This window comes from Watersipora subatra, chromosome 2 (genome assembly GCF_963576615.1).
Source record: "Watersipora subatra chromosome 2, tzWatSuba1.1, whole genome shotgun sequence".
NCBI classification, from domain to species: Eukaryota; Metazoa; Bryozoa; class Gymnolaemata; order Cheilostomatida; family Watersiporidae; genus Watersipora; species Watersipora subatra.
Genome location: NC_088709.1, coordinates 49,453,191 through 49,464,411, shown reverse-complemented (window position 1 = coordinate 49,464,411; position 11,221 = coordinate 49,453,191). Strand labels below are relative to the sequence as shown.

The 11,221-nt window shown below is 34.2% G+C and overlaps 1 protein-coding gene across 1 annotated transcript; it reads left to right on the top strand.

Moving 5' to 3' along the window:
* The first annotated feature begins 175 nt into the window (after positions 1–175).
* Positions 176–11,149, top strand: LOC137388627 (adenylate kinase isoenzyme 6-like). Its single transcript, XM_068075104.1, has 4 exons — positions 176–287; positions 7,000–7,151; positions 7,896–8,041; positions 10,787–11,149. Exons 1-4 carry the CDS (start codon positions 248–250, stop codon positions 10,971–10,973), a joined length of 525 nt encoding a protein of 174 aa, XP_067931205.1. The 5' UTR covers positions 176–247; the 3' UTR covers positions 10,974–11,149.
* Positions 11,150–11,221: the final 72 nt, after the last annotated feature.

Here is an 11,221-nt window from a genome sequence, read left to right as displayed (position 1 = left end):
GAATTTCACCATTTCACCGACATGTCCGTGTCATTGAACTTAAAACCCCTTTTAGTTTTTAGTTTTTAGGGGTTTTTAGTTCAATGGTCCGTGTATATTACAGCAATTAGCAACCGCTTTGGTATCACACGAATTAACTGTATATGTCGTTTTACCAGTTTGGAGATCATTTCTGTACAAAGTGTTTTCCCTTTTGAAAAAAAAATGTAAATCGCGTGCCAAGGCCAAAGAAAGCCACACTTTTCTGATGGACAACACCCGTAGCAAGCCAAATATTCTTGTAACAGGTTACATGCGTCATATATTAGTTTATTATTAACGAACAGTGTACAGGAAGTATTGCTTAACCTGCTAGCTCTTATAACGCAACGCTTAAAAGACATTACGTTACTGGATTAAATTAGCCATTCTCTTAAACTGAATTTTTTTAGAAACTACAGCAATGACATACACTATTTGTTTGTATAATGACTGATTTTTATTTACTTTTTTATGTGACACGTTTAAAACCACACAGCCACATTGTCCCCTTGTTAAAACCGATAGGCTGCATGGCTTATATTAAGCTATGTATGCTGATAATTTTGTAATTGTAAATAAGAAGCGTCGGATTTTTCGAGATGAGCATTTTATGGAACTTTTTTGTGCATTTTATATTATGCTTATTTAAAACTTTCAAATTAGTGCAGTTCAGCTAATAAACTAATAAGCTTCATATTGTTCTCTTAGCCCCAAACCTGACTACTTCTATTGGTTCACTCTTGTATCAAAAGTGTTCATCAATGTGTAGCAGAGTTTTGTGTCAAATGAATTATGGACGGTTGGGCGACAGTCAATAGGGCAACAGACACTTAGGCGACACTTTCGGTTCGAAAGGCGACAACTTCAGACGGAAGGGCGACACAGCGGACAAACAGGCGACAATTCTGGACATTGAGGCGACAATTCTGAGGGCAGGATTAATTCAAAATATTAAGTCCTGTTATGTTGTTGTGAATTAGTAGTGAACACTAACAAGACGCCAACTTTATTGATGTCCAGATCGGAAATCTTGCATTAGTATATTTTTCACGCATTGCTTCACCTTATTTCCTTGGCATCTATTACCTGCTTATATCCTCATTAATCTGATTACATTATTCTTTTACACCCAGTAGAATTTCATATTGTATTATTGAATGTACCTAATATTTATTTAAATGAGATGGTTATTATTAAAAAAACTGCTGAGATTAATCTGTCTTCAATCGCCCAACTATTCTTCTGTTCATCCTTTTCCACAAATTTAACTCTAGAGTCTGTCAACTCTACACACTCAGAAGTCATTTAGCCAGTCACTATTTTCTTTTTCACTTCCTTCCTTGAATGCTTGGAAAAACTGTCAAGTTGCTTATCAGTGTGGCAAGAGTCTGAGATTCTTTACCGCCTAATTTATAACATCATAGAGGTACCAACTTTTTTAACCCCTTTGAAGCGATGCATTCTTGAGTCACTAGCATACCGCTGTTGATGAGTCATTATACTATCTTTGGCTCATGTATCACGTATTAGGACCCTCAGTAGTAGCTCTCAAATTAATGTATATTCTTGTTCTGATTGCAGTATGAAAATAAATACATACATATGAGTTTAGCTTGATAAATTTTAATAAATTTGCTTTTTGGTATATTTATACAAATAGTAAAGCTGATTTTTATCATATATAACTTTCAAAAATACGTATATCAATAGTTTGCAGCATTAATTTTTTTTACAATGCCTTCATTCTGATTGACACTATGTAGATAAACCCATCTAGTGATAGAACTTCTCTTTTATATCTAGAATGATGAGATCAGGTTCACGGTTATAAATTGGCAACTGAATATTACTTTCTGCTAATTCTAAAACTTAAATGAAAAGATAATTTGAATTACAGGAGTATAATTATACACAGTGGCTCACAGGTACTCGAATGCACTTGCACTTCCAATCATACACAAAAATAATTGCAGAAAATTCCCTACACCACTATTTAATAAAGTTGTCATTAAAGTTCAAGCTGATGGCTGTCTATGTAATATCTTCCCATCTTTTTTGAAGTCTGTTCTTTGTTAAAATAGTCGTGTATAAAAAAGATTCACAGTGCGTGTTAAAATGCAAAATATAGTATATGATGTGGCACGTGGCAGCATTAACCTGCAACTGAGTATATATCACAAAGGTCTTTGAGGTGTTGATCACTCCTCATTATCTCAAACTACAGGTTGTGTGTGCCATCGGGATCTGTGACCAGAGTAATTCGGTCAAATATCTCAAGTGACTCTAAAGGTAACATGGCATCAGGACCGGTTGATTTCTATGCTTTGGAATGGATCATTTCTCCATAAGCTTTCTGTGTTGCTGTTTAGTCTTCTTGCAACAAGCTGCAGAAGTTAGTAAAATATGGATATATCTTAGACACCTATGTCAGAAAAAGCCTTCATTCTTCATACTCAAATAAAATCACGACAAACATAGATCAGTGTGAACCGCCTATTGAGTCTTCATTATAATGACATTGAATTATTATCATAATTGTAAAGAAACAAGGATAAGGAAATCATTATTTCCACATGTAAATGAGAAATCACAATAATAGGGAATTGTCTTTTCATCTCACACAAAGAGCAAACTTCTCCCAGCTACTGTGAATTTTGACGATCGAAACCATAAAACTATTTCTTCTCGAGGTAAGATAACTCTGAAGTTTCAACAATCAGAGACAAGATTGTCGACATTTCAGCCGAGAACGTGACTTTTCGAACAGTTTTGAACAAACATTCTGATACAAAAACAAGTTTTGGTGTTTTAATTGAATAAGCTAGATACATTTTTAGAAAAAAAAATTTAATATTTTGTTAACTGTCTGGGCTAGCATAATCAGAGAAATCCCACCAATGGCGTTTAAAAATACATGTTGCTATTTCGATTTATAAAAACGTTTGTAAAAAAAAACAATAACACTGTCAAGGCTACATTTCAAAAATATACGTAAGCATTGCACACGATGACAGCTTCTCATAGTTTGTCAGTACATTACCTTGCCTTCAACCAAACAGCAAATTTGTCGCCTTTCAGTCTGGAATTGTCGCCGGTTTGTCTGCCGTGTGGCCTTTCCGTCTGACGTTGTCGCCTTTCAAACCGAAAGTGTCGCCCAAGTGTCTGTCGCCCTAGTGTCTGTCGCCCAAAAGTCCAGTTACCTGTCAAATATTGCAAGACTACCTATTTAATCTGCTACTAAGTTCTAGTAGACTCCAGAGTTGCAATGAAATTATAAGCCGCGATGACAAGGCCTATAGGTTAAATTTATACAATCGTTCAGGTTGAATTATCTGGTCATTAGAGTATTTGCCTTGCAAAATAAAAGTGCTCACCAAAAAAGTTTATTTATTACCTCTTTATAGCAAAGTGAAGTCTAATATACTGTAAACCCTATACTTAAAAGTACACCTATGGAACTAAGATAATATTGACACAAAGTGTTGACGGTGTTGGTAGTTGCAATAAGGTCAATCATTCTAACTAAACTAGTAACAAATTCATTCACTGCATTAAAGTGAATGAATTTGTTACTCAAACTTATTTTTTAGCCTTAGTTTTTTATAATCATTCTTCAAATTTATGACTTCCAGACTTTCATCCTCATCAGTTACAAATTCGGTGACTAAACTGATATCATCTTAATTTGCTTTGCCATGCTGCTCAGTCGGTGTATTAGCTATAATGAGTTTACCAGAAATTTCCCATTGAGCCCGACCACAGACGAAAATTGCCTGCATTTCTAATATGAAGATTTTTTATGGATATCAATGAACAAAGCTATTTAATTTCGCGTTTTTGCTCGTTTGTTATGATAGTTTCGCTCATGAAATTTTTGCGAGAGGATGACACGGCGAAAATGCGAAAGTTAGATGATGCGAAAACATAAGTGTCCTAGGGTAAGCCTACTAATTTTTTTCTATTAGTGTGGTCTATATTAACTTTTGATAAAGTAAGTTTTTTATCATCAACATGTAAAAAAACATACATATATGGCGTGTGCTAATTTTGTTAAATGTTTTTTATGGAAAATATCAATAAACTCTAAGTTTGAGAACTGTTTTTATCTTCTTTAAAGGCAAGTACAATCAAACCACGATCAACTTTGCATATTTTTTGGCATAAACAGAAAACTTGAACATATACTTGTCTTGGCACACAAAGCTGTTTCCAGCATATGGCATCCAGAATTTGTCGAAATGGTATAATACATAATAATAATAATGTACATAATAGTAAGAAGCTGATGAAAATTAAAAATGAACGTAAAAATAATGATAAGGTAATTATGGTAATTTAAACTCTGTATCATTAGTGTGATTTAGAGTAAGTTGCTCAACATTTTTCTATTACTCTTTTTCTTAATTACTATTTTTCTACCACAAACTACCGCATTTTTCTACTACTTTCTACCGCATAGTCAAACCTACACTACCATTCACGTGTTGCTAAGATAAAACGACAATAAAAATATATGGATTATTAATTCTTTTATTTGGTTTTTTGCATCTAATGCAGGTTTGCATATATAGTTGTTACATAGTTTTATACGGTACAATTTTTAATGCTCTATGCAATCAATTGAAGTACAGTAAGCGCTCCTATAATTCCAGATTTTTCCAGGAATTCCGATAAAATTCAGGTAACGTAAAAAGAATATGGAAGGTTTTTGCTTCGTACTATGTAAAAACTTCCATCGAACGTGAAGTGTCAAGTCGGGTGAGTTTTCAAAATTGATATGAATGTTAATTTATCCCGCCGTGCTTAACAGAGAAAAAGACGTGCGTGTAGCGTTATATCTATTATATATACAATTTCGTAGATTGTCAGGTGTGTCGACAAAACAGAATAGGTAGCTAAGCAATTGCCCATAAATACGTAAAAAAGATTAATTGGTGCAGGTGTTACAGCGTTGTTCTACCAATCTGAATGTCACCAGTCGAAGTATCTACAAAAGTTCTCTTTTATCCTACCCTTGACCCTGGGTACAGATAGATGACAAAAAGCTCGTATTGTTTTTTTATAATAAAAATATTTTGTTTTGCTGCATTGTCGACATATAAAATATTTGTTGTTAGTTTTACTTTGCAGAATAGACTGCTGTTTAAAAAAAGCCAATCTTAAGAATTGGATGTCGAAATTGTGCGTCTGTGAAACTATAGTTTGCGAAACTATACGGCTTTGCCCATCCCTTCTCACAATCCTTGATCTTTTCAGGCACATGTAGTCATCTGGCTAGTAAAGTTGTACAAAAATATGGCATTAAAATGTTTTGTGAATTTGCAATTATCTTCTCGATAATACGATAGTTTTACCAGTTGCCAAGTCACGCGATAACTATCGGTGAACTCTGTCTGCTCATTGATAATTCGATACTATCGATATCGGTAGGACAACTCCAACAATAGTCGGTAACACCTTTTCAAACAACAAATGCCATCCCTACTAGCGACGATGCGATGAACTTTCAACATGTTGAACTTTGACGCCGGTGATCGCAACTGTTAGCATCTCGATTGGCTGTTTGTTGACAGCATTGGATCCAATTTCGTTATTTGCGAAGATTGGTGTCATTTCATATTGCAAGCATGGCTCACAATGAATTGCATGATCAGATAATTTAAAGCACATAAATTACATATTTTTTTAATTATATATTTCAATACATCAGTCTTGGCTTTCGAATGAGCACAATTTTTCGAATACACAAAGAATAATAGAACTATGAAAAACGGGGTGTCAAAAGTACGTCCTGCAAAAAAAACATTTGGTTCAGGTACTCAAAATGAGCCTTTCGCTGCCATTGAGGCTGCGTTTTTCTGTGACAATCGGTGCTGTTAAACCCGGAGAGCGCTAATAATAAACTAAGATTCTAGATAATCAACAATGCCCGCTAACGCCCGACCAATACAAACACATGTTCTGGGTTAATTAATTATGCTTCAATAAATGTACTGTCGTTGATAAAGGTAATGAAATCACGTCGATTGATTTATGACCTGTGGTTGCGTGGCCCTAGGACTAAATGTCAATCGCACTTTTGCGAGATCACGCAATGCTTGAAATTAATTAGTCTCAGTCGTCACCCTTAACATCGCATTAAAAATAAAGAGCTAGTGTATAATATCATCGGGAAAATATAGTATGGTTCTTGGAGTCTGAGGTACTTATTATAGAAATAATATGTACATGGAGAACTAATGACACTGATTCGTTTGTCATCTTCATTGGTTCTGTGGAGTTGTCCTACCTTCGCCTGCCACGAGCGTCATTATCGTCACTTTCGTAGTTGATAAATAAGCGGTAAGAGCGCACAACAACGAATATGAGAATTGTGACGTCACAATTTTCGAGACTATGCCAGTAAACCTTTTCGCGGTAGAGCTCTGGGGAAATCCTATAAACACCAACCAATGTCTGTCTCACCATGGCAAACAATAGCTCATTCGAAAGCCAAGACTCTGATGTATTGAAATATACAATAAAAAATTATGTAATTTATGTGCTTTAACGATAATAAAAGGACCTGCGATATAACCAATGCCATTTTGTAATTTCTAATGGGTTGCTGGTTAGCGATCACCTACAGCTAATCGATCACCTACAGCTAATCGATCATAGTGTGTACACCTTATCACCTTATCACTGGTGATGACATAAAAACAGCTAATTGTTGCAGTCCATTGCACAGCTAAATGTTGATTTGAGTGATAGCGTGCACGGGCCTTATTAGCGAATACTTAATTAAATGTGACACAATTAGTCTCATATGAGGTTTGAGTAGATAACCCCTCAGCCAAGTTAGCTAACTAATATAATAATTTGCCGTGAGTAGGGTGTGAGTCGGTTGTCAGATGGCCTTATCTGTTGTTTTTTTCTGATGGTCATGACAACCTGGTGTGTCAGATAGTTCTATCAAATGGTTGTATTTTTCACTAGGTACTCCGGGGACCGGCAAGTCTACCCTATGCCAGGAATTGGCAGAGCGTACAAAACTAGAGTACATAAATGTTGGTGATCTAGCTAAAGAGAATAATTACTTTGATGGGTATGATGAGGACAGAGGGTGCCCAGTTCTCCATGAGGACCAGGTATACTGCAGGGATTACGTATATGTCACAATTTCCATTTCTATAATTCATTTCCGTAATTCATTTCCATATTATTTCCATTTTCATAGCATTTTCATATTATTTCCATTTCCATAACATTTCCATAATTCATTTCCATATTACTTCCATTTCCATATTATTTCCATTTCCATAATTCATTTTCATATGATTTCCATTTCCATAACATTTCCCTATTTCATTTCCATATTATTTCCATTTCCATATTATTTCCATAACATTTCCATAATTCATTTAAATGTTTCTTCCATTTCCATAACATTCCCATAATTCATTTCCATATTATTTCTATAACATTTCCATAATTCATTTTCATATTATTTCCATACCATTTCCATAATTCATTTCCATATTATTTGCGCTTCCATAACATTTCCATATTATTTCCATTTCCATAACATTTCCATAATTTATTTCTATATGATTTCCATTTCCATAACATTTCCCTATTTCATTTCCATATTATTTTCATTTCCATAATTCGTTTCCATATTATTTCCATTTCCATAATTCTAAAATACATTTCCATATCCATTTCCATAAAATTATGGAAACATTTATGTTTATGGATATGGTAAAGTAAACATTTCCATAATATGTTTAGCGATCCCTGGTATACTGTACACTCATTCCTTCCCATCGGTGTGACTTATAGCTGGTAGCCATAAATGGTAAACCTTTATATAATCAGTGATACACTTTCAGCTATTGGATGACATGGAGGACAGAATGCAAGAGGGTGGAAAAATCGTCGACTATCACGGTTGTGATTTCTTTCCTGAAAGGTGGTTTGACCTAGTAATTGTACTCCGGTGTGACAACACTCAGCTCTATGATAGACTGACTGCCAGGTAAGGGAACATGTCAGAAAATTTATGAAAATGTTGATCCAGACTGTTTTAAGCCTTTTGCAGGCAAAGCAACATTATTGTCGATACTGACGCCAATGGGCAGAGAGCGACTATTATGTCGCCACGCGAACATTTTTTATAAATTGATTTCTGGTTAGCTTATTGCCTTTTTTCATTTAACTTTTTTACTAATAGCAAACTGCAATATATTGGTCTCTGTTAGCAACAAAAAAATTAGCCGTTTTGAGAAAAAAACGATCGTTTTTGCATTACTAAACGAACGAAAAATCCGAAATAAAAACGCATTTAAAGAAAATTGGGAATTTTGTTTGTAGCTTGTTTCTGCTTTTGTTTTTGCTTTCTGAATATTTTCCCAGAGTGCAACAACTTTCTTTTACTGTCATGGCGTCCCCTAAAGGCTATAGGCAAAGCTATAGAGGAACAAGAATAAGCACATGGTATCAAAACGCGATGTAGGCCTCTGCAAGGTCAAATGCTTCCAAAATTACTATAGCTAGAGAAACACTTATTTAAGAATTTGACTTTTAAATGTTTATTTGTATTTACCTGTATAATAAAAACACAATACACGTATACAATATCATAAATAAAAGTGTATCAATGATTTCTTTTAAATCAATTGGTGAAAAATTAACCTGCCCAGGGGGTCTCAAATAGTCCAAAAAAACTTGCCTGCGAAAGGGTTAATATGTATGTTTTAAAGTATTTAACATTGTAATGTTTTTTCGTTGAGTGAATTGGTTTCATTCACCAAATAAATTCTTTGTCGATTGTGAACACAGATAAGTTAAAAATATCAAGCACTGTTACATGCCTGTCAATTCTAACAATTTTTTCATGGTACACTTCAATCTTGAAGCCTCTCCTGTTTAAAAGTTTCTTGGAAATTTGATCTTGCGACATGTTTTTATTTTTACTCCTGTTCTGGCAATCATCATAAAAAGTACATATTGTATTTTATTAATAGTTAGTTACACAGGTCTATGCGTGGGACTAATATATTCGATGTGTGACTCAAATGAGATCTACACTCGTCCAGCACGGTGCAATTTGTTCTGTTATTGACCCCATTTTTCCTTTGTAATTCTTAACAGAAATAAAGTCTACCATTACAATAAGTTTGTTGTTGCTACTATAGATGAAGATCGTTGAAAATATTCATATGCATAGCAGAAATCTATCTCTACGTTTGAAATTTTTTCCTTCGGATGGTTACTTCATATGTTAACTGTTGTATCTTGGAGCAAATATACTTATAAAAATACAATATCATTTATTTAATTATTTCCGTAGCTCTATTGCAACTCTTTAATAAATACCGGCCGTAATTACAAACAGCATAAAAACAATTACATTAAATAAAACTTAAATTTATGAATAAATGACTGAAGAATAACTGCGTCAATACATAAATGATTAATCAGTGATAATGTTTATAATTATTCTTGATTAACCGTTTGACCAAGTATAAGCCCCCCAAAAACAACCGCAACTCATGTAATTTATTTTTGAAGATTCAAGAAAATCGATATTTTATGAACAGGCATAGCTCAAATCTTAAATTTATTTCTATGAACAAAATTTTTTATACATAAACATCCATTCACATATCTACTACTAAAAAAATACAACCATGTGCAATTGTCCCTGTATAAAATGCTTGGAAGCATTTTTTTTCGGTAGAGTCAAACGCTATAACGTAGCCGTGCGAGCCACCATAACGATCGTTTTCTCTGTATATTCCAAGTATATTGAAAGTCCAAAAACTTTACATCACTTCTATCATTTGAAGTATTTTTATTCTGATCAGACAAAAAATCACCAACGATCGCAGGATCAAATAATCTTTTATTTTACCGTTTTAAAAGTTGAGCCGATGTTGACTGGTTTTTCCAACTTTTATTCTTTTCCAAGGAGGCGCGATTTGTTAAGCTTTTAGCACAAAGCAACGCCTCTCAGATAATCGTTTCATATTGTAAATCATCGACTGATATCTTGTTGATGATATTTAAAACTTACTAGTGTGCATATCCTTTGTTTAACGTTACTAGGTGACAGCTTTATAAATGTTTACCGAAATAGACATAAATGTCGTTTCCCTACATAACCGGTAAACAACATTTTGGTCGTTTCCCCTGCCAAAGGGTTAATCAGTGATATAATGTTTATAATTATTCTTACTTTATGAACACATTCAGAGATGTGGTCTTGGCATTGTGTAGGTTTGAAGGTGATAGGGATGTGTGGCATAACTCACTCTAACATAGACTAGGTGAAATTTAGTTTAGTGTAGTTTATACCATTTTCATATTATTTATTAATTTAATTTTCACCAGCTTCTTCACTGTTAAATTAGAATGTTTTGAAAAAAACTTAAAATTTCTTTGGGTTCTGAGTAAAATATCTGCTCAAATGCAACCGATACGTGGAAAAATTCAAATGTTGAGGTAATTACAAGTAGATATTTGACTGTATATAATATATTATTACTGTATACTGTATTATATATACTGTGTTATTATACTAATATTGGCACTGGCCGTGTTCAGTCTGTGTTGGCTTGAAACTGAATATTGATGCCCCAGAGTTTTGGCCTGTCTCGCCACCCCTTCAGCTGACCTTATTTTGACCTCGCTGAATTGAGAGTGTTATTGGTGAAGGTCGTTGGGTTCAAACTAGCTTATATGCTGGTGAGTTATCACAATGTTATGTAATACGCTGCAGAGGCTATTCCGGCAAGAAGCTATCAGACAATATAGAGTGTGAGATAATGCAGACACTGTTGGAGGAGGCGCGCGACTCCTACCCACACGAAATAGTCGTGGAGCTAAACAGCAACACTCCTGATGATATTGAATCAAACATTGAACGTATACAAGTCTGGATGGATAACTGGACCAAAAATAACTAGCCTTACCATTCAATGTTTGATTTCCTTCAGGATATTGAATCTTTTTAGTGACATTTGATACACTTTTATTTGTTATTAATAGAAAAAGCATATAAAATTTTTCAATGATGTTAAGACAATGTTTTCTGTATGTCTGTATTGTTTACTATTAAATACATTTTGTTATGCAAACACAACGGTTACACAAACAGTTTGTGGTGGACACCTAGCAACCAGCACATTACGGCCACTCGATGTTTGATAGCGAG